At 40.4% G+C, this 24,633-nt stretch overlaps 2 protein-coding genes across 6 annotated transcripts in view; one reads left to right on the plus strand and one right to left on the minus strand.

Annotated features, from left to right (window-relative positions):
* Positions 1-5,989: 5,989 nt before the first annotated feature.
* Positions 5,990-19,610, minus strand: htr3b (5-hydroxytryptamine (serotonin) receptor 3B). The gene is made up of 9 exons (XM_050040226.1): positions 19,541-19,610; positions 17,404-17,567; positions 17,209-17,253; positions 16,725-16,834; positions 13,962-14,131; positions 11,654-11,811; positions 10,602-10,812; positions 8,874-9,083; positions 5,990-6,729 (listed from the first exon to the last, which is right to left on the minus strand). The coding sequence occupies exons 1-9, from the start codon at positions 19,572-19,574 to the stop codon at positions 6,464-6,466; spliced, it is 1,368 nt and encodes a 455-aa protein (XP_049896183.1). The 5' UTR covers positions 19,575-19,610; the 3' UTR covers positions 5,990-6,463.
* Positions 19,611-22,015: 2,405 nt separating this feature from the next.
* usp28 (ubiquitin specific peptidase 28) overlaps positions 22,016-24,633 on the plus strand; it is a 42,807-nt gene continuing 40,189 nt past the window's right edge. For all 5 annotated transcript variants that reach the window (XM_050040208.1, XM_050040210.1, XM_050040211.1 and 2 more), the window contains exon 1: positions 22,016-22,167. In XM_050040208.1, coding sequence (XP_049896165.1) covers positions 22,123-22,167 — 45 coding nt within the window. In that variant the 5' untranslated portion in view covers positions 22,016-22,122. The remainder of the gene's footprint in view (positions 22,168-24,633) is intronic.

Raw genomic sequence — 24,633 nt, forward strand, 5'->3', positions numbered from 1 at the left:
TGTTACCGAGATCTAGAACAATTGAGAGACTCTTAGGAGAGGGTCTCAACTCACTCACTGACAGCAAGAATTTTCACAGCAATGTGACTGAAAATATTTAAGACCCATTGAACTGAATTGAACTGAATTTAAGATATTTTAAGACTTTTTAGGACCTGTAGACACCCTGATATAATCATATTAATTTAATTATGTGTGCATCATGTATAAAAAATTGTGAATCAAAACATGTGTGCATGTTTAAATGCATAATTTATCCAAAATTAAAACAAAATCTCGACTGACAAATAAACAACATGGTCAAAAGTATGTAGACATAGAATGATGCACCAAGTTCTTTCCCTTCCCACTTAGTCAAGTGTAAATAACACAAAACATCCTTCTTAATCCTCCCAGCCCCTCCTCCCCCTTTTTATTTATTTTTTGAATCCATAACTATTAATCAGTTTTCCTTTTTTATTATTTTAGATAGAACGATAAATAGAATTATACACTTTATTCATAAATATTATATTTTGCAAACTTGTGTTTCTTTCTATACATGTAAGACAAATCACCTCTAAGGGTAATTTTGATTTTTGAATTGTAGAATATTTTCTATATTTTTGTAACTGAAATTCTGTCTTCACTTTATTCTACTGCCATAATTTGTTTAATTGTGAAAACCCCAATAAAAATAGTTGTAAAAAATCAAACAAACATGTAGACACCTGAAAGTACCACTCATGTTTAATTTAAGTTTTTTATTACATTTTCCACCGCATAAACAAAAGATTGCAGTACAATTAAACATATCACATTGAGTAACTGAGAAATGGTTTATAAACAATACAAACAAAACAAATCTGGGCACCAGTCAACAAGGGCTGTGATATGTACTGAAAATTATATCACGATATTTTCCGGTTATATCGTGATACACGGTATATATCATATTTTTTATTCTCCTCAAAATCACTTCATTAATGCTCGGACTGGGAGACAAAATCGAACATAGTATTTCTGACCAAATACCCTCTCTGATGCTCTCAGAGAATCTCTAGTCCTTTAACAGAGGAAATGTCTGCCATCAACTTTAACCATTAATCAAAAACAGGCTCTTCTAATGATTCAGAATTATCCCTGATGCCTCAACAAAACCTGCCAGGTGCCACCCGTATGTGACAGCTGAATGTGTATTTCCAAAACTCTGAGCATGAGTGTGCTGCTTCAACAGCTTCCACTCTTCAGGGAGGGGCTTTTCACAAGACTGTTGAACCTGACTGCACGGATTTGCTCCCTCTCAGCCAGCCGAGCATTAGTGAGGGTGTGCGATAAGACGTGGTCTGCAGTCGGCGTTCCAATTTATCGGAAAGGTGGTGGATGGAGTTGAGGTCAGCCGGGGCTCTGTGCAGGCCAGTCGAGTTCATCCACAGTGACAAAACACATATATCATCCCCAGCCAGTAAAAACCATGCATCTCCAAATTTGTTGATTTAAAATTTGTCAGGAGACATGAAATACAATACTTTTCAATGTATGTAACATTTGTTCATTATGCAAATTCAGAAAAAGCATGATCACTAAAGTTGGGTGGGGAAAAAAAGTTGATTTATTGATATCGGTATTGGGTGTCAGCCAAATCAGTTGTGAAATATAACGGTTAGGTATAAAGTCCAATATTGTGCATCCCTATCAAAAATTGCTCCAGACCAAAAGCACACAAAATATATGGACATGTTTGTCCACACACTTCTGTGATACAGTGTAATTCTCAGTGTACTCTGAAGTATAACCATGCTGTGATCACCAGGAAGTTAAATGTAAATTGCCCTAGCATTTATATTACATTTTCATTGATACCAAATGAAAATGAAATGGAGAGTTTGCGTTTTCATTTGCATCATGGCAGCAGTTTCCTTTCTTGTTTAATGAATTTTGTCACCCGTTAAAATAAGAGGACCAGATGTAACATCTGATTAATCAGAGGAGAGCAGTTTCTACCACTGTCAGTCATCCTCTTTTCATTGTCCAGTTCTGTCCCAAACATAAAGCTGCAAGTAGCAATGAACGGATCCTCGCACATCTGCACAACTCGTGGGGGCTGGCAGGATGCCCATCTGACGCAGCAGCTAATTTCTGTGAAAGTCAGACCCTGCACGAAGGAGTGAAATGGTAAATCCTTCGATTGTGGCCATTGGAATGACCTATTTCACATTTTCTATCACTTCCTGTGTCCAATTTTTTTTTTAATTTACTTTATTAATCCCTGAGGGGAAATTCAATTTTACACTCTGTTGTCAATTACACACAGGTCCGAACACACACATGCACAAACTGGACCTATACATGCACTAAATGGAGAGATGTCAGAGTGGGCTGTCCATGACAGGTGCTCTGAGCAGTTGGGGGGTTCGCAATCACCATGACACCCAATGTGCATGTAGTTGTCTTAGGGCCTGGAGCCTTATATAACACTCCAGTGGGCATATTGGACCATGTATGGCGGAGTTACAAACCACTTTCTGTTTGGTGGCGAAACATTGACATTTGACACCTTGCCACGGTCACACTGTTTGACAACACTCAAGCTTTAAGAAACTTTCGATGTCCATGGTCTTTAGATGATTTGAAGTCAATTGGGTGAAATCTGTAGGAGGAGTTTGTTAAAGTACGACCTCTGGAAATGGCCAAAAAATGCACAAAAGTGGCAAAGTAAGTCAAAATGTCTGACTTCCTGTTGGGTTTGGGGCATGGCTTCAAGAGACATCTTGGGATGTTACGTGTGTCTACCAAGTTTCGGAAATGTCGGTGACACCAGCTTCGGGGGCTGCTTCGTTGAAATTTTGTGGGGGGCGCTACTGAGCCATATTTTGGCAGCCGAGCACGAGACCCCTAAAATACCAAATTTTTCACCAGATGTGATGTGTGTGCAAAGTTTCATGAGTTTTTGCATATATTAAGCTCCTCAAAAAAGCGATTAATTTGCAGGAAGGATAAAAATCCCTTGGATTTCAATAGGGTCCTGGAAGCACGTGGTGCTCTGTCCCAAATAAATATGAATATGAATACTGCTGCCTCTGAGGGCTTTCAAAAGATATACAGTTATTTAGTAATAGACTGATTCCTCATGACTTGCTGTGATTCAGAAATATGAATCGGCACGTTCCTGGTGGGTTTGACTTTAAGAGGCTTTTATTTTCTCTTCTGTCGTGTATCATCTTCACAAAACAATCAGCTTAAAGGCTTTTCTTCTATTTCAAAAGAACAGTTAGAGTCATCTCGAGATGATTTTTATATTCACAACAAAGTGAAAACACAAAGCCTTGAACTCAACACTCAGCCAATTGTTACTTACTGACAGTAACAAAGCACTGACTAAACATTTATCTTCAGCCTGGTTGCATAACACCATGTAACAAGATCCACTGGAAGAAGAGGTTTGCAGATAGTGTGAAAATTGCATTAATATGGATCTTTCCACCGGCAAGTTTGCTATGACGCACGTTTGATATTCTAGTCATGACTATTAGGAAGCCAACAGGGAATAGAGACACAGCAGCTGAGCTCTGAATGGGTTTTATTGATCTATTTTGTGGCACTGGGATGGAGATTAAAGTATGAATACAATATCATCACATCACACTGGCACTGAGGATTTTCTCCAGAGAGCTGCTTTATTATACAGCATCTCTGAGTAAATCTTCACTGTCGGGAATTCATGATAACAGACACGATACAATAATGTCTCTCTCTAACTATAATGTTGCCATACAGTGGCAGTGCAGGCAAACAAAATATTAAGAGGACAGCTCTAGTTTCAGACAACCTGAATTATATTTATAGTTTTGGCAACAGTTTGTGAAGATTAAAAATCAAAAGCTGAGATCTGGGAACACGATGACATGGCAAAAAGTTGGGGCATGAAACATGAGCAGATAGGTAAACTAACAGATAAGCCAAACCAGCTCAGTCGCCACAAGAAAAATGTTCACATTGTGCGTTTCTGCAAACCACGAATACGTTACGGTTGCATGTTTCATACGTATCTTACCAACGTTTCTAAGGTGACATAAAATATAAGCTGACTTTGTCATCGGAGGATGGAGGGGGCGGTGGATGGTGTGTCACCTTTGTGGCGTTTCCACCACCATTTGTGGCACCAAACCTGGGTGTTTTTTTGCCAAACCTGAGTTTTTTTAAGCAGCACATTGTGGCGTTTCCCAGCAGCATTTGAGCCATGTAACCAAGGTGTTTTTAGTGGCACATTGCAGCATTTCCCAGCAACACTTAAGCACGGAACATGGGTATTTTTTTTAGAAGCACATCACAGTTGTTTCTGGCGGTGTTTGTGGCACCGATTCGGGTATATTTAGTTGCATATTGAGGCCTTTGCCTGTGGCGTTTGAGCCACAGAACTCAGATGTTTTTAGCGGCATATTGCGGCATTTCCAAGCATTGTTTGAGCCATAGAACGTAGGTGCTGTTAGCGGGGCATTGCAGTGTTTCTGCTGTGTTTGTGGCACTAAACCTGGTTGTGTTTAGTAGCATATTGTGGCTTTTCTCAGCAACATTTGAGTCACAGAACCTGGATGTTTTCTGCAGCCTATCACAGTGTTTTCCAGCAGCGTCTGTGGCACTGGTTCAGGTGTATTTAGTGGCATATTGCAGTCTTACCCTGCCGCATTTGATCCACAGAACCTGGGTGTTTTAAGTGGCACATAGCTGCATTTCCAACCATCATTTGAGCCAGGGGACATGGGTGTTGTTACCGGGACATCGCAGCATTTCCAGGCCACGTTTGTGGCATTAAATGTGGTTGTATTTAGTAGCGTACTGTTGCCTTCCCCGGCAGCATGTGAGCAACAGAGCCCGGCACATTGTGGCATTTCCCAGCAGCGTTTGTATCAAACCTGGGTGTTTTTAACTGATGCATCAAGGTGTTCCTCAGCAGCATTTGAGCCACAGAACCTCTGTTTCATCGTGGTGTTTCCGTGTGGCGTTTGAAGAAACCAAAACCTAGTGTTTTTAACCAACACATTGCAGGTTATGCTCCACATAACCTCGGTATTTTTAACGGCATATTGCAGCATTTCTTGGCAACATTCGCGACATCGAACCTGGGTGTATTTAGCAGCACATTGAGGTGCTTCTTGGCAGCCTTTGTGGCACAAATCCTGAGTGTATTTAGTGGCACATCACAGTGGGATATGTAGCACCAAACCTGGGATTTTTTCAGCGACACATTGCAGCGTTTCCCAGCGACGTTTGAGCCACAGAACCTAGGTGTTTATAGCAGCACATAGTGGTGTTTTCCAGTGGCTTTTGTGTGACTAAACGTGGGTGTTGAAAGTGGGAACATGGTCTTTTCCTGACCATAACCAATTGGTTTTTGTGCTTAAATCCAACCACACCTTCACCACAGTCTTGTGGAAACATACAATATAACGTATCTGCTACAAAATAATGTACAAATATAACATATCTGTGGTTTGCATTTGGTTGGCCAAACTTATTTGGGAGAGAAAACTAAAGCAAACAATAGAATTATTATCCAAAATGTCCACTGTACACATTAGTCATAGTTTACAGATGGATTTCCAGCTTCAACTTTGACCCACCGTACCTGTCATAGTTGTGCATGTACAGCATTCCTGTGCAGTGAGGGATTACTGCAGACATTTCAGGTACACTCAAGGTTTTACCTCCAAATAAAGTGAATTGAATTAGAGGCGTTAACATCAAAGAATGTATCATTTACTGCAAATGGTTACACAGTTAGATTTCTGCTGTGTGAAGGATCTCTCAATTAATCTGAGCAGCGACAATGATTCTGCTGAGAGAGAGAATCCCCAAACACTTAGGGTACCGCATCAGATACAGAAACATACATGAACATGAGCTCAGCAAGATAATTCAAAGCTTTAATGACACAAGGAGGGAGCTGCACAGCATCAGCAGCATTAGAGAATAAGAAGAGTATTAGACACAGTTTATAAAGGCCACCTAAAGCACTTTTATGAATATGATGGAATGATAGTAAAACATATGATGCAACCTGAGCGCTCTGTCTGAACATCATTAAATAATCTGGATAAACTTAGTTTGTGAAAAACCTGTCTGACCTTCTGATGCTTGTGAGCATTTACTTTGATGAGTGCAAAGTAATCAACCGATAAAAACAATGGCAATAACTCCAAAAATAGGAGGCAAGTTGTGAGAACTGGCACACAATATATAGTGTTTCCTGCTTCTATTTTATAGATAACTTTTGTAGAAGGGAAATTAAAAAGACAATTTAATATTTAAACACACATTGTTCTGTCTGAAGCAACAAATTTGTATTGGTCCTTTTACATTGCAACATATTTAGACTTCTCCAGCAGACTTCAGTACTGCATCCTGAATCGCTGTAGCTACTGGAAACACCATTAGCAAGAAATGCTTTCAGTAAGAGTATTAAAAAAAGTGTCTGAATGTGTGGTCAGGCGAAGCTCCAGCTGGTCCAGAGCATCAGCAGCGTACCGGCATATGAGGCCAGAACCAGCAGGTAGAAGCGAAACAGGAAGCAGTCGAGCTTGGAGCAGAGGGCCAGCCATTCCGCCTGAGCCGAAGACTCACTGTCCTCCTGGGATAAAGCCAGGCGGAGAGAAACCAGCTCCTGGAGAAGCCACTCCAGCCCAGATGGAGCATCCTGGATCTCATTCAGGGACAGCAGGTCCTCCTCCAGTGACGGCTCAAGCTCATAATCTATGAGGAAGATCAGGGAATCTGGTTTAAACTGTGAACAGTTAATATAGATGCATGCAGTTTCTCTACATAAATGTAAATAATACAAACTGATCATCATGGCTGGGACAATTTAGTCATATTTCTGGCATCAGTATTGTGATACTTTCAAAAATGCTCAGTTTCCAAACACTTTGGTACAGACTGTTTCATCTCAGCTGGCCAGAGAACAGCTTTTCCAACTCTTTCATCATTAATCAGAAGCTTTCAGATGGGATTTTACAGAGATAAACTGGAGGAAAACAGTTTTCACAAACTGAAATATAAGAACATCTAAGCCTTAAAGGTCCAGTGTTTAAGATTCATGGGATTTAGTGGCCTCTAGTGGTGAGAATTGCAGATTGCAACGAGCTGAAACTTCTCCCGGTCAGAATTCCTTCAGTGTTCATTGTTTAGACGGTTCTCTTCCTCTCCAAAACAAACGGACCAAGTGATTAAAAACACAGAGTAAAGCAGTTTCACGTTAGACATCAGTGTGTCTCTGACACTGTTCGGCTTGTCGCAGACAAACCGCTAGCCGAGCCCCTGCTGATGCGTGGTCACCTTTTTTCCTCTGATAACTTAAAGGTCCGTTGCGTAGGATTTAGTGGCATCTCACAGTGAGTTTGCAGAACTGAAACTTCTCCCTTGTCACGTGCTAAGTGTGTGTCGAGGATGCTTCCTTAGTAGGATGAGTCCTTCCAAGTCCGGTGCTACAAAGGCAAGACTCCTTCCTAGCATTGGAACACATTGGAACAGGCTAGTGAGTGCCCAGGTGTGCATCACTGAAGAGGACCTGCCTTTAATTCTGGCAAATCGAGCGCAAAAAATTGTGGTTGCTTGTTGCCCGCTGAGGATACACACATGCATCCTTGAGAATTTGAAGGATCCTTGACATTGGAACAGTCCTTTGGCTGGATTCAATGACGTAGCCTTCCTGAAATTCAGCCCTTTTAGGATCCTTTCTTGACTCAGAGAAGCACCATGACAACATGGCCGACTCTGTTGACCAGTGTTGGGCTTGTTACTCTAAAAACGTAACAAATTACTCATTACTTTTTCAAAAGTAATAATATTACTTTACCTATTACTCTCTGCCAACAGTAATTTGTGACACGACTCTTATATTGGTAATTGGGTATCTCCCCAAAATTCAGATGTGTGCCTCTGTGTGAATGTCAGGGTAATCACTGGTAAGTGTAGCTAGGGCTAGATAGCTTTATTATTTTTTTTACCTGGGGGACTACCTGCAGCAGCAGTGTTCTTGTCATCTTTCCTGTTGACAAAATCAAATTAATGGGAATATTTCCAGCCGTTAAGGTCGGTGTTTCCAACTAGCTCGCTGCTTAGTGATGCAAATGCACAGCAGGACGATTACAAGCAACAAAAGTAATGTTGTAACGAGTTGTTTGGTTTTAGAGTAACTGTAATATTATTACTGTATTGTACAATATTAGTGATTAGTTACACTACTCATCACTGGAAAAAGGAATATTATTAATGTAACGCACTGCTAGTTACGCGTTAGCGCCCAACACTGAAGAGGACTCACTCCATTTGTAGATATAAACGGCTCATTCTAAGGTTTAATGTTAAAAAGTCAGTGCTTCTCTGACACAGCTCATCGCAGAGGGGCTGCTAACCATGGTGGCTGATGCGAATAGCTCTATCTGGAGTCAGCATTAGGTTTACTATAGAAACATGGCGGTGCAACATGGTTGACTCCATGGATGAGGACCCACTCCCTGTGTAATTATAAACAACACTTTCTGAAGTTACAAAAACGCACAAGTCTTATTTTCAGGTGATTATACACTAAAGAAAACACTCATATTCCATTTCTGCTAGTAAATCCTCCGAAATCCTACTCAAAAGCCTTTGTGTCACCAACAATACCAGAAGTTCAGTAACATCTGAATTGTTTTAAATTGTTAGGGTTTAAACTTTCCCGCAGAAGTGCTTTGGCTTCCTTTTATCCAAGCGTTCTTTCACCCTTGACTCCATTGAACACCTGTTTATTGCAAACTGACCTTTCTGATTTGGTGAAGCATGAAGCAAGAACACACCACAGTATCGCCTGTCAGCAGGACTTTTGGAAAATCTCAGTCTTTGAGCTCGTAGCTTACCTCCAGATGGGTTGATGTGATCGAGGGTCTTAATGGAGGTTAAAGCGCTCTCTGTGAAGCCGTGACCAGCTGAGCCATACTTGTCCAGCAGGCAGGCAGACACTGACATTTGCCTGACCTCCTTCTCACTGTGGTGGAGCAGCTTCACCACCAGAATAGACTTGATCAGGCTGAGCATCAACAGGGCCATGCACACCGCAAAGAACACACCTGGACGGAGAGGGGAGAGAAATCAGAAAAGCTCCCAACCCTGGCTTTTTGCACAATCTCTAGATTAACCTAATAACCAGAGTAAAGCATTATATTCCAGATCAAACCTGATCTTCCTCTAATGGCCCTCTAGAGTTTTACATCTGTGGGTGTTTTTGTGCAGAGATGACTGCACTGACTGTATTAGTTTTAAATCAATTGATTTAAGTTGTTAGAATGTAACCTGCAGTTATTGTAACAAAAACAAAATTTTGACTGTATTTTTGTAGAAAAAAAGTTTATTGAAAAAAATATACATAGTTAAAAAAGTGTAAGGAGCCGAAAGAAAGGAGAGGCTCAGGAATCAGCAGCAAGGTTCAATGCTTTTGCGTTGCATTGAACAGTGTTAGAATAAAATATGTGAATAACAGCATTAAAAATAGATTTTTATAGTTTCACATAATAAATCTTTTTATTGGATTATGTTTCTTCAACCTAAAGGCATGCTGCCCACCCAGTGGACATGTGAAAAACCCCTTGAATATAGAGATAGAGAGAGCAGGGCCTCCAACAACCTGTCACTACACCACATCTGGGACGCCTCACGACATTCCAACAGAAAGTCTAGCATGTTTGATTTTTTTTTTGTCGTTCTTGACTGCTTCCGTCACAGCCGTCACTTTGACCAATAGGAACACAGAGCAATAAGCTGCCATAAACAACTGTACGGCAACAACACCCCAGCCTTTTAGATATTACCTTTAGGGACGTTAGCACACAGAGTAAAAAGGGAACAGCAGAGGCTGCTGAGTACTGCCATTAGCATCAAGCTAGCAAACAATGTTATTTCTTTATAATGGAGACAGACATAAAGTACGAGAATTAAAAAATAGTGGCTTTTACTCACCACAACTGCAGAGGCTACCAGCTTCATTTGAAACCGACTACATTAGACACGGGCCGTTATTTATTATTCCGTCTTAATTTTTATATTTTTACTTTTTATCCGCTCCCGTTTGCCTTGATAAAGTTAATGCTTCACGCCGTCATTTCAAACTCAACACTTCCTGTATCTGTTTCAAATTAAAAGCCCGTTATAACTTGGGTTGAGAGAATCCCTTCATTTTTTAAAAATACTTTTATTGTGAAACATTTGCAGGAACTTGTTGTGGAGCATTCAGTGAGTTGTTTGTTTGCATACGGTTCTTCAAATGTAGCTCCTGCCATCTGCTGGCACTTTTTACGTTACTACAACAACATTTCTATACTGTTTGAGGGCCTTCCTGTGTACCCTGTTGTTTCCTGTTGTCCATGAGCACCCTACACAAGGTTTTGATTTGATTATACAGAGCAATCAGTTGTCTCTTTTCCAGTGCTTGACCTTGTTTTTATCTTCTCAATTATTTGCGTAAATCAAAAAGATGCTGTTGCAACTATTTAGAAGCCCAGATAAAAAATAGAGTAATGTAATTTCATAGAAAAATCAACAACTCTGCTTAAATTATCTGGATAACGAACAGAAATGTTGACATGTCCCACCTATGAGTGGAGTCCTTACTGCAGTGGCGGGCAGGTCATCTGTCAGGTTGACTCTAAAGACAGTGTAACCCAGCAGGATGCTGATCTTAAAGGCAATGCGTGTGCCGCTGTTCAGAGGCAGGTAGAAGCTGATCACATCTACCAGCATGAGAAAGATGCTGGGGATGAGGAGTCCCACCACATACAGCAGGGGGCGCCGGCGGATCAACACCTGCAAGAAAGATGAGGACAGAGAGCTGAGATCTAATGGACACTCAGAAATAATATCAATTATTCAGCCACATGTTCCCTTCAGTGGCGTCTGGCTGTTTTGCTTTTATTCATTCAGGTGTTGACGTAGCTACCACCTTTGCTTCATACTGAAGTTTTGTTAGAATCAACATTTTTCTCAGAGCTGAAGACGAACAGAGGCATTCTCCGTCAGAGACCCTTTTCATAAGACATACCTACCTTCAGCAAATAATCTGCCACAGTGTAACAATATCCCAGTGAGCCATGAAATGCTCCATTATCAGAAAGCCTTTCGCTCTTTGAGCTGAATAAATAGCAGCCCTCCCTGCTCTCCACCTGCAATGGGCTATGGGGCCATTTTCCTCACCACTAACAAGAAGTCCATTGATCAGGCAGCCACTGAGACAGTCTCATTATGGTTGCTCACCCTCCCCTGTCTATCAGCCTCCCTCTCTATCTGTCTCTTTACTTGCCAGAAACAGCCTCGGCCTCATCATTTGGCATTAGCTCACTAGCCCGATCCATGAAGGTCGCGGCCAATTGCTTTACACTTTACAATTCCAGCGCGCAGTGCGGAGGGGGGCTAACCCACAGAGGGGCTACAGTTTAAAGCTCACCATCGATAAGCAATCACAGCCATCACAGTGCAGCGACTGGCTCACTTGTAACAGAGCTGTTTCACAGTACTGCACCGTTAGACATCAGTAATATTACAGAAAAATAACCTGCAGTACAACATTTATACTCTCTACCTTGGCCTTCAATCACTCCCTCTGTGTTAATGTGATACATGTACATGACCGAGACAATAAGGCACATACGTTGAACTGGATGTGAGCATAGTCAGTGTTGTCTTGGTGGATTTGCCAGTAGCTGGAAGGAATGGACAACAGTTCCCACTCTCCATCGTTCATGAACTCCCTCTTATCATTAGCAATGGCCTCGGCACTCCTCCACAGCGCCAGGTCGATTTCCTTCACTGCAACAGAGAGATAGAGAGATGATGATGAAGGTTAGAAAGGAAAGCAGTAATTATCTGCTTTTCCTTTTTGATCATGTTCATCATTTTTTCCTCCCAGTAAACACAAAGAGATTGTGTTTGCTTGGATTTTATCCAGGTAGTTTTTACACTTAACTACCTCTGTCTAAACATGCAAACAAGGTGAATTGGAAGTTGTATGTCTACCAGGCTGCAGCCGCCTAAGCTGAGTAGTTGGCTACTGATGAAGTATGTGGGACAAAATAATCTCAATCACTGGAACTTTGCTCATTTATTATGGAGATGATTCAGTTGTTTTAGCCGCCATCCAGTTGGGTGTGCCCAGAAGAGCATACTCAAAGAGCACCTGAGAGGATACCATCCCTTTATTCTTGTGCTGTCTGCTGTAACCCTCCAACATCGCAGCTCCAGTTACATTGCACATTTGTCATACAATAGAATGTTTTCAAATGGAAAGCATTTGTTTATGGTCTTATATTAAGGATCCTTTCAGTGATTTCAGAGTTGTAATTCTCACGCATGTCTTTATTTTTTAATGAAATATATTCCAACATGAGATCGATTGCGGATGCCACAGTGAAACGAATCAATCATACCCATGTTCTTTGATAGTACGCTAACCATTCGCACCAGATTTTACTGCACGTGTTGCATCCCAGTGATATGACGCCATATTACACTGTGTCCCAGCCTTTATTTAATAGCCTTGCTTTTCATTATGTCACCTACCAATGGGGGTGTTTATTGGTCCGGTGCATTCTGGTAGTTGCAGTCTTTCTACCGCTTGAGCAAACGCTAATGCCACAGTCCTTTTCCTCTTTTTTTTTTTTCCAGTCATTAAGCACCAGTTTCAAAAGTATTTGCACTGCAGAGCCTGCCCAGTTTTGTCAAAAGACCATGTTTCCAGCACAGAAATACTTCCTTAAGCAAAAATATTAAACATTATCTAGAACCAGCCTCTAAATTTAGATTTGCTGCTTCCCTTTTTCTAACTTGATCATATTTTTGAGTTTAGGTGTGTTAGTCATCAAAATAAAAATCATTTTAAGGAGTCACCTTGGGCTTTAGAAAATTGTGACTGACATGTTATAGACAAAATAATTAGTTGCCTAATTGGGAAAGTAATTGGCAGAATAATCTATAGTGAAAATCGTAACCCCTGTCTCCGTTCAAAGATGGTCTCTGGTGTCAGATGTGAATGGCCCTCTTGATTTTTCTCTGGCCCTGGTTGATGACTTTTGACCCCTTCCCAGCCTTTGGTCTAATGTTCACAGTCTGATGGTGTTGTCTGTTGCTAGTGTTCATTCAGTCTCTTGTATTCACCTTATTCCTGCGTGTGCTACTGTAGAGATGATTGTGGGTTGACATTGCTCCAGTCGAGTCATTATATGCCAGTTTTTTCTGACACAGCCTACATGCTACCTTGTTTTCATTTTCTTGATCAAAGTACTGCCAAACCGTGCTGGTTTTGTGAGAGGACATCTCTCCAATGTCCCACTGTGCTGTTTTAAAACTCCAGTCTACTTCAGCATTACTGCGGGGAGGGGGACTGCTGTTTGATGGCTCTGTGGTATAGTTTCATTGGCCTACCTACAGAGAGGAATAATTTGCCACCTGTACTGTTTTATGTTAATACCGGATTGTCCATCGTCCATGTTAATGGAAGTTTGTGTAAAAAAGTCTACCCTTTGAAAATAACTATAACTTAGGGGAGATTCTCCATCCATTTTTCCCCAGTGTCATAGATAAGCAAATGTACACGGTAAGATAACCGTTAACTTTTATATCATGGTATACCTTAAAACCGGTATATCGCTGCAACCCTAGTGAGTAGTGATGACCCCTTACTTGGAAACTCTGGCTACATGTTCATAGGCACATAAGGGTGTATAGGATGCTCCTGGTGGTCCCTTGGTTGTAAAACTGAGCAAACTCCATTGACTGTTGAAAGCTCTAGAAAAGCTACGAAGTTGACCCTGAGTTTCCAGTGTTTTGTCAAGCTCCCATAAGGCTTGGGAGATTCTAAGATTAGGTGGTTGTACTCAAATCATATTCCTCATGGGTCCCACAAAATTCTACCCTGCATTTACCTGAATTTACTGAGCTTACAGACACACCGGGAAACACACCTGAGTGAAGCCAGCTGCGGAAGGTAAGGCTGCAGTTCTGCTTGTCAAATGGAAAGGCGTACATCTCCAGGCTGCAGGCCAGTACCACCTGCATGGGCCGGTAGTTTTTCACTGAGCCAGAGGAGTTGACGTACACATAGGGGATCGGCAAGGACTTCCCCTCGTCCACACTGAGAATGAGCGAGAGGGGAGGAAAGGTGGAAAACAGGGCAGAATATGAGACTTGAGGAGCTGTAGTGGTCATTTGGTGGTCCAACTTATATTAATGATCACATTTATCACAAGTGGTCTCTGAAATTCAACTTTACTTTCGATTACAGTTAACGACTTTAATTATCACCTTCGAGCAGTTGTAACACCAATCACAAAATGTAGGACAGAAGCAGAGAGGAGAATATGAAAAAGAAGAAGGATAAGACCATTTCTTACATTACCATTATCAGCCAGTTCCAATATTTAGCCAGGTTAAGGGACCAAACTTGTTTTTGCATGTTTTCAACAACATTACTTAATATTGTAGAAGTAGTAGTTGTTTTTTTTAATGTATGTTAGTCTTTGTTATTTTGCAACTTTTAGAGACTTGAATCACAGTAAACAGTTAAATGTTTGCTCCAAATACTTTCAGAGATGTGAGGGTGCGCTAGCACGGCAAGATAGCTCTATCTAGCAGGTCAGCTATGTACGCTATGACGCGCCAGTCAGCATCCACGCTCTACCCAGGAGAACAGTCTTATCTCAGAAGCCCTTTGGTAATTACCAGTATTATCTGTAGAATTTTAATCCTTTCAAAAGAGAAACTTAAGTCTTGTACCCTTTTTCCACCAAAATTAGCATGCATATGCAGGTTTTTTAAACATGGTAACCTGCTAAAATAGGCAACAGACTATCTTCCTATTGCCAGCAGCACAAGTTGAGTAAATATGCCTTTTTTCCCCTTCCCTAGTGTGTAATGCTCCATGTCACAGACACACTGGAAAATAGGTTTGTAAACTGTAGAAAGTGCATGGAGGCTGGTGAAAATGTCAAGGCAGTTAATTTTGCCTAAAATCTGTTACCTGTCCAATCTCCCTTTCAAACTTGATGCAGACTAATTTTGAGTAATGTTCAAGCACTGCTTGGACAGAGCAGGCTCCTCCAGGAAGGGTGCTGGGCTTTGAACAGTGGAATCGCAACTTCCAGATCCCTCAAGTGATGCCTATGGCATCCCATAGACTTACAGTGGAAAAGAGATGTCAGTAAATCAGTGGATCACAACCTCTTTTCACAGGGGTTGGATCCATTTAGATTTTCAAAGTCTAGAGGAGCCACCTGAATAAATAATTTTATCTCTATTCAAGTTAGCGGAGGGTTAAACCACAAGTTAGTCACATTGCTTGTGACAGTCTCTAGCGTGCCTGCTCTATGGGAACAATGAACTTTTTTGGCGTCATGCACCACTGAGCAACTTTCAAAGCAAATTGCGCCCCACCTCAAACGCTCTATCCAGTTCTCTTTTTTCATCCACTGGACGGAGACAGACGGTATTTAGTGACAGCCAGTCATTGTTTTGCACCAGAAAAGGGGCATAAAGTAGCGCATCCACACAAGTTGTAATTCCACTGTTGGGCCACTGCTAATATTGACTTCAAAGCCATGGATGTATATTAAGAGACCTGGATAGAGCATTGGAGGCAGGACCCTGTTCATTCCTATGACAGTTGCTCAGTGGTGCATGAAACCAAAAAAGCTCTATCTCTGAAATTACCCAGATGATCAGCACTGCTTCCGCATCAATAGGTCCATAGAGTAAGGGCACTAGAGACTTTCCCCGGCCGAGAGGGCTACTTCAGGTTAGTGCACCGCTAACTTGAATGGAGATTAAATGATTTAATCTTGCACCTCTGCTGGACTTCACAACTGATGCTTAAAGAAATGTATCCCTGATTTAAAAACACCTCTCTCCCAATGTAATGTAATGTCTGTGGGAAAAGTATTTTTCGGGCCTAATGGCATCATATGACAGACTCAGGAGTTGTAATTCCATTGTTTGGCCACCACAAAAAATTGGCTTCGAAGTCTGGCATACTTCCTGGGAGCCTGGGCCACCCATCAATACCAACTAAAGCTGAGCGGAGCTGGAACTGCAAAATACCAGTAACTACATCAGAGTCCTTAGCCCCAGGAGTGACTGCTGATTGTAGCCTTTCCAATCAAATACAGACCCCAGATGTTAGTGGCTGGGGTTTCTGTGCGTTGGGAAAGCGGCTTTTGAGTCAAAATCTAGTTGCTGATCAAACTAGTTTGAGTGGTGGTAGAGTTAAGGTTGGTGTTTTGTATTGGGCCTACTTTTATGTACATATCTTATATATCTGACTTATAGTATATTTTAATGCACCAATAATGATATTGGACCCTGCGTTATTGATAGTTATTACAGTAAGGATAAGGATAACATGCACAGTTGTATAATTACCAAAGTCTTGCTGAGTGGGTGATGTAGAGTTTGAACTTTAGCATACTCTTTATTGAGAACGTTCTGGTGTCATTTTTATTCTCACTGGGGGAGTGCCGAAGTAGGGCATTTTTTAAATCTACTCCTAGTTGCTTTAATGTAAGGATTCAGTGCTTAGGGCTTATGGTGGACATTAGGACTCAGACAAGGTCTCTGCAAGTGGATCTTTATAGATAATCGAAATCAATGGAGGTCAATGGCTGAGCAAACAATAGGAAAAACAGAACTAAAAGATGCTGTACATTGAGACTAAAATGTCAGTACTTTCGTACAATTCACTGACGATAACATCGGGTATCCAGATGGCATCAGATGACAGTGAGATCTCATTGATGCCATCAAACTCCTCTGGGTCCCAAACCAAGAACTCGTCTGTCCAGATCTGAAAACAGAGCAGGAAGTTTGTAATAAAATAAATGGGAAAACAAATGGTTACAAAAGCACTTAAACCAAAAATTGAACTCAACTGCCAGTGTTATTGATTGTGAAGTGTATTACAATCAATACTGTGTAATTCACTCGTGCTGTGAAGTGAGAGCTGCTGTGAAATTTACAAGGCTCGCAGCATATTGTGAAGAAACTTTAAAATGAAATCCCAGTGTTTTGCACAAGTTGTGTAAAGCTGACAGCAGAAGTCAGACACTGAGGTGATAGATATTTGGAAGTGTTTTAATTTTAAAGATATGGATTTTATAGAGGAGAAAAATATATTTTTTGCTGAAGCTTTACAATGAGAATCAAAAAGGACCCACCTACCTGTCTGTACCAAATACTGGTAGTTATGCTCTGGGTCTTTCCATCCTGTGAAAAGCAGAAAGTCTTGATAATACTTTGTAATAATACTTTAGTCTTATATTATACTGTGTGGACGTTGATGATATCAGATCTCTAACCCATTAAATTAAAAACCAGCAGCGTGATTGTAGCAGAGTGTTTTCAAAGTTTACACACCACATCGAGGACAGACTGCAGGATGAGGTCTATGTAGATGATGGTGGGACTGGTCCAGTTGTGAACAGGACGAACTCCGCAGTCGTATTTCCTCAGGAGGGTCCTTGTCAGCTGGTTCAGAGCTGATCTCTTCGGCTTCTCGGGCACACATTCAGCCACACGAGCTGAAAGGCAAAGCTAGATTACCAACTGGGGCTCCAGATCCTCCAGGGACCCGAAAGGCTTCAAGTTCGCGGTAATGTGATTAATTACAAATTTCTTTGGGTGATACTGTCTGCGTCTACCATTTAAGCACAAAACTGAAAAAATTTTCTTCACGCTTCCATACATCTTGAGTGCCAACCCGGCATATACACATACCCCACAGATACAACATACATTTGCCACACACACACATGGATCTGAAATGTCATTTCTATTTGTCTTTGATGCTGCTCTGTTCTGTTCCTGGTGGGTCTTTGCTGCTGCCTTAGGCTTTCCATGTAGGCGCATGGAAGGGCAGGGAGGATTGCCTCAGGCTTTCCTCATTTGCACGTGGAAGGGCAGAGAGGTGTGCTCTCTCTGCCGTATGGCTTTCCACGCAGGCGTGTGGAAGGGCGGAGAGGTGTGCTCTCTCCGCCTTATGGCTTTCCATGTAGGCGCGTGGAAGAGGCTTTCTGCGTAAGCCCGAGGAAAGGCAGAGGGGCCGCAGAACAGAGCCATACCACCCAGTATAATACTGTCCCAAATATAATACTGCAAATGGAATTAACGCTTTCTTTGACAAAAGTTTTCCTGACTGAACTTAAGTTATTTACACAGTAATATGAAAGTATTCCCTGACATAAGTGGTTGCGGTGCTTTTTAATAACCTGTGATTCAGTAACTCTACATTTTCTTTACCAGTGTCGTCATTATTACATGCAGCGTACCAGTGGCGCCCCCAAGGGGACACAACCCAGACACACCAAACCAACTTCAGAGAACTAGCTGCAATAAAAGCCGACTGTAGCGTCACCTCATGTCACTGTGTCTCGGCCAGAAAGTCGCACATAAACACACTGTAGAGACTACAGCTGATGGCCACAAGGATGTAGGTTTTGCATCTGTGTGGAATAAAAAAAAACTCTCCACACCAGCAGATGGCAGTAATCTGTATTTATTATTCAAAGAGGGAACCTGGAAGACTGACTTGACACAAAATATTCTAGCGTTCAAACTTGCGCAAGTAACGCGAAAATATATTTTCAGACTTGTTTTACTTAAAAAAAAGAAAAGAAAAAGAAAATTAAAAACTCAAATGAAAATTTAAAACCATAACTTAACAGCCACCCTGGAGTAACTCTGAGGACCCTCTAGTGCAGTTGTTTGGCTAGTTTGCTGTCTCTGTTAAGTAGCTGTCTGTTAGTCACTCACGCTACAGCAGGAAACAGCACTTCAAAATAAAAGCTCTGTGCTGGAAATTCACTGTACTTAAAAATAAAGTGTGTTTTTTACAAACTTGACACATTTGCAAGTCACTTGCGGCCCACTCAGAATGGACCTGCGACCCACTTTTGGACTGCGACCCACCAGTTAGGAACCACTGCCCTAGGTGTCCCAGACCCCACAGTGAAGACTCGGGCCCTGACATGTACACAGATACATCACACATTAAAATGAGACTGTTGTGGAGCTCAAAATATTAACTGTACCCGTATTAGTCTGTGCACATCAGATAAATAGTGACGTTAATCATAAGATGAGAAGCCTGTATACTACAACAGCAGTTGAGTTCCAGAAATTCTGTCATGCTTTTGGTTTTGGTGTACTGTGCCCAAATTTCCGGTACCTCAATCTGGCCACCCCTATGAAAAGTTTCCGGGGGCGCCGCTGTACCTGTGCGTGTGTTACATGACATATGACAGGAGGGTTAGAAAAAAAGATCATGACACCACTGACAGTGAATCTGTGAGAGGGGAGACGCTGACCTATAAAACAACCAATGAGTCATGGAACGGTCACACTCCAAAGAGCAAACAAAGCTAGCTGGCTCTGTTTTGATTTTACATTTTACAAAGTAGAAATCTTTGCAGGTAATTTTTAACTTACAAGTAGTTCATTCTATTAAGGAAATGCAATTATCTGGTCGTATCTTTAGCCAGGAAGAACACCTTACCTGAGAACAGCAGCATCAACCAGATGAGAGACATCAGGCTAAAAAAAGTCAACCTTCCAGATGACAGGTGATATCCAGGTGTCGCATCAAATCTGCTCTGTTAACACAAAAATATCCACAGTTTCGGGAGCAGCAGTGTTGAGTGTAGAGGAAGCACAATGAACAGGGTAGTGCAGACATTTTGGTAGCACTGATATTGATTTTCCACTGCCTGGGTAAGGTGATACATAATGAAAGACGCTGGAGAGGAAGCTCCCCGGAGGTTTGTTTAGTGCTGGTGTATTGCTTCATTACAGAGGAGCACGAACACTTAGGTATCTGTCATCATACAGGTGTTTCTAAGCCAGCTGTAAGCACCACACAGAGCATGCAACAGATACACATCATAAATTGTTCCTGTGTTGCACAGAATGGCCAAAGGTATTTTCTTAAGTGTAATTTAAGAAAACATTGAAGTTAGTTAGTTATTTATTTATAAGAATTGTTAGTTAATGAAACTAACAATTCTGCAGCACTGTACAGGATGTATTGTGAAAAAGTAAATGTCACACAGCTTGTGTACCTGAAGGAGAAAACTGAGACCTGAATCTGAATTTTACAGACATCAGAGTAAATGAAAAATGTTTAAAGTGTGAGAGTCTAGAGTCTTAAGTCTTTCTTACAGATGACAGATGCAGTCAGCAGTAGCCGTCAGTCTTTGTGCTGTATCTTTAGCACTATGCTGTGTTATCAGGTCCCAGATGCTTTAAAATTACTCCCAGATGTTCTTAGAAAAACAGAAACAAATAAACACATTATAAAACAGTAGTAGTTGCAAATATGAGTAATTAAGAGTCTTATGTTGCTATTATATCACAGTTTTAGGATTTTTTTTTCACATTTTCATTTTTATTTATCATAGGCACAAAGAAATTATGACAGTCTCCAACTGTAAATATGTGTACTTTATGCACTGAATTAAAAAAAGAAAGCTTTAACATGTTTTACACGTCTACTGCCTGGCGCCTTTTCCTCTGAATTTTGCCAAACCTTAATGGCAGTGGCTCGTCTTAAGCCTCCTTAGCAAGGCTAGTAATGGATTCCAAATCCAAAAGGCTGCTGTAGAGGTGCCATCTTGTGGTAAAACATATTTTTGAATGCTCATTTAGACCGTTTTTTTTAATGTTGATAGGCTAATTTAGACTGAATTCGCAGTGTTACTATAAGGCTCAAATATGTTTTGCAGCTCCAGGCCAAATTTGGCTCTTTTGATAGTTAAGGTTGCTGACTCCTGTGAAATCCAGAAAACAGAAGGACAGCAAAATTAAGGTCAGTTAATAAAATGAAAAATACAATACACATATACTATTTTTAGGGCCTGCAAACTTGATTGTGTAATGTATTTGAAATTAAAGTACATTTTGTCAGCAGAGTGCTGCTGGAGAGAGACATGGAGAAAGATGTCAGCTGAAAAATGCCTGATTTTAATTTATTTATTTTTTTTATCACAAAACCATGTCAGTGTTGCTTATTAAAATGTTATATAGGCTATAATGACAAAATCAAAAAAGAAATCTGTTTTGAGAGCAGTGGCGTTGTTAGGTTTGGATGAATTTTTTAGAATTAGTCCCAGATCTAAACAGGCTGTATGTGTAAAAAAAAAAAAAAAAAATATATATATATATATATATATATAATATGTGTATATGTATGTATACTGCTGGGTAGTTTAATCTATAATTATACATCATCATTTATTGGCTGATTATAGTTTGTATTATTATCTAAGTGTTCAAAGGAACCAAAAGCAGACAAATAAATGTAGTGGAGTAACAAGTACAATATTTCCCTCTGAGCTGTAAACGAGAATTATGAAGTAGCATAAAATTAGGAACTGTTGTTCATGCTGTTAGTATAGCAATTACTTGATATCTGCCTGTACAGGTTAGATTTTTTTGTTCCCTTTTGTATTGATGTATGTAAAACAAATAAAAAATGAAATACTTAAGTCAATCAATATTTGTAACATCACAAATTATAATAAGTTTGGAAAATGAAATTAAAAAGATAAACAGCTTTAAGGGTAAATAAAATGCCAAAGTGAAGTGCAGAAAAATAGAACTTGTTAATAAAAAAAGATAATAATAATAATAATAATAATAATAATAATAATAATGTTAATTTCAAGAAATAAAATTCTCACAGCAGGATCCCCTCGGACCCCCCACCAGAGATCCAGGCTAAGCCCCCCCATGTCTTCAAATCCTAGAACCGCCCCTGTGAGAGTTAACAGTTTAAATGTTTTATATTTTATTGCAGAAAAACATAAAACACAGACACACTGTAAAATCATCTGTGTGAGGGTTTAAATCAGTATCAAACACTGGAAGTATTGTTTTACATTCACAACCGTCATGTGCGTTGTGAGAGCGCGCGCGTTGACGTTCCGGTGCACGCGCGTGTCCTGACAGGTGAGCGCGCGCAGCTGGCCGGTCGCTCTCAGCGGGTGACAGATGGAGTTGGTTTGACTCGGAGTCAGGGGCTGAAAGCTTTTTGGTGAAAACAGGAAGAAATTCACGTCTCTTTTTTATTTTTAATCTGCAATGAGAGGTGATCAGACAGAAAATGGAGAAAACTCAACGAACTCGGTGAGCGCAAAGGATGACGGGACAGTTATTAACGTAACAAGTGACATGTTTGCATCGGAATGCACGAGAAACTAACGTTAACACTAACCCCTGTGTTCGAAGGCCAAACCTCTACTAAAAACCTGTCATTTTAAAGTTACTTTTAACATCGTTTTACTTTAACACAAGGTAGGAAAACACTTTAAACAATAAAATATTGTTTAGAAAAGACTTGTAAATTCGGCTCACAAAAAATAAAATAAACTGCTCGTATTTAAATAAAATTTAAATGTTAAAGTTTGGCTGATTAGCTAGCTAGCAGGTGATTAATGTATTTACTTAAGCTTTGATTTTTAAAGCTTCTTAGCTAAGTACATATTTGGTTTAAAATTTTAATTAATATAATAAACAAAAGCTTGATAAATTAAATTCACATTTTTATCTGATGTTCTCAGCTGCTGGTCTCCTAAAACACTGGATTTATCAGTACTATATTCCATTAAATAGCCTATAAAATAAACTATAAAAGATTTCATTTTTTGCTTTAATTCTTGCAATTTAAAAGTTAACAACATTATTCTAAAGTGTAACATTTACACTTTAATCAGTATTTGGCTCTGTAGCCATCCAGACAGTCTATTGCTTTATCAATAGGCCTTTCTAATTAACTATTCCAGCAGACAGTATATTGAGGCAAGCTTCTAATGATGTGATGTGTGTGAGGGTTTACATACAGTGGGTCTGCTGTGATGTTGTTATACTGTTTATTTGCCTGTGTTTTCTCTGTGGTATTGACAGAGGAGGTGTGTATGAGAAACACAGAGACACCCAGTGCCTTTGTCACTCATGTCTGGTGGCATGGTGAGTGGAATGATAAACAGAAGCCTGAGCTATCCATGTCAGGGGCCGAAAATAGAGGCTAACCAAGAGGGTCTCAGATAGCCCCCCTGGTCTCCATATAAGTCTGGTCAGCCTGCGTTTGGCTTCCTGTGTGTGTGTATATGTGTGTGTTTGTGTCTATGTGTGAGAGATACCCTGACATGTCCACCTGCCGTTAGGGGAGCAGGCTTTATATAGCGCCTCTCACTCGGCAGACTTAGTTATGTCTTTTTCATGTTTATGAGGTCAAAACATATGACAGCCTTGGAGAGTTTGTGTTCACTTGTCTAAATGTGGATAATGGGATGTTGGCATTTTGGTAATATGGCACACAGTTAACCTGCTCAATACATTTTTTACAGTGTTCAAGTTTAGTTTACAGGTAGGTTTAAAGAGATAGTTTAGTTTTTTGTTTTTGTTTTTTTGCAGTGTACCTCTGCATAGATAGTATATTACCAACAGTAGATGTCAGTCGGCACGCCCCCAGTTTGTAGAAGCAGGCTGGAGTCCAACATGGAAGCTAAGCAATCTACTGCTGTGGAGGGGTCAGCAACACAATGTATTTTAGCCACCTAAAAAAATCTTTATCAGTTTAAGTGTACGCTATATTACGAGTATTATCACTGCTTTACCTTAATGTCAGACAGCGATTTCCAACGGGATAAAGAAGCCGTTCTATCGCTCTCTTCAAAGCCAGATTCCATTGAGAAAAACAATAATTTAGCATTGCTGAACACAGGAGCTGCTGGTCTGCTGTTGCCTCAGTCAGTTATTTAGTTTGTGTTATTGTGTGAATTTGGTGTTTAAAAGAATTAGTTTGGATTCACCAAAGTCACACAATAACTGACACTAACTACCAGAGCGCAGCAGCGATAGACCTGCAGCTCTCGTGTTCAACGAGGTAAAATTACTGTTTCTCTTAAGGAAGTCTGGTGGCTTTGACAAGAGCATAGATGGGGAACTGAGGGCGTTAACGGCTTCCCTGTCAGAACTGGCTTCCTGATGGAAAGGTAAAGCGGTAAAAAATACTCTCAATATAGCGTACACTTAAACTGATAATGATTTTTTTTAAGTGGGAATCAAACACAGTACATTGCTTAACTTCCATGTCAGACTCTAGCCTGCTTCTCCAAACTGGGGGCGTGCCGAGTGACATCTACTGTATGTAATATACTGTGTATAGATAAGTACCCCATACAACCCCACTTAAAAAAAAAACAAAAAACTTAACTATTCCTTTCAGTAGTTTGTTCAACATGTTACCCCCACCAAGGACAGACTTGTCAAACACAAGGGTGACAAAAACCTTTGTTCATGTATTTAAAGATTGTTTAACAATTTGAGAAATACACTCATTTGTCAGAACAGTAAATACGAAGCTACCATGAGCAGCCAGTTAGCTTTTGTTGCAGACAGACTGGAAACTAGGGGAAATGGCTGGCCCAGCTATGTCCAATGGAAACACAGTCTGCCTACCAGAACCCTAAAGTAGCTAAATAACATGTTCAATCTTGTTTGTTTATCATTTCAGACAAAAAAGTGCACAAAAACGTTAAAAATGACAAGTTCCTGATTTATGTGCTGAATATTTCTGAGTTAAGACCAGTA

Source organism: Epinephelus moara, chromosome 3 (genome assembly GCF_006386435.1).
Source record: "Epinephelus moara isolate mb chromosome 3, YSFRI_EMoa_1.0, whole genome shotgun sequence".
Lineage (NCBI taxonomy): Eukaryota > Metazoa > Chordata > Actinopteri > Perciformes > Serranidae > Epinephelus > Epinephelus moara.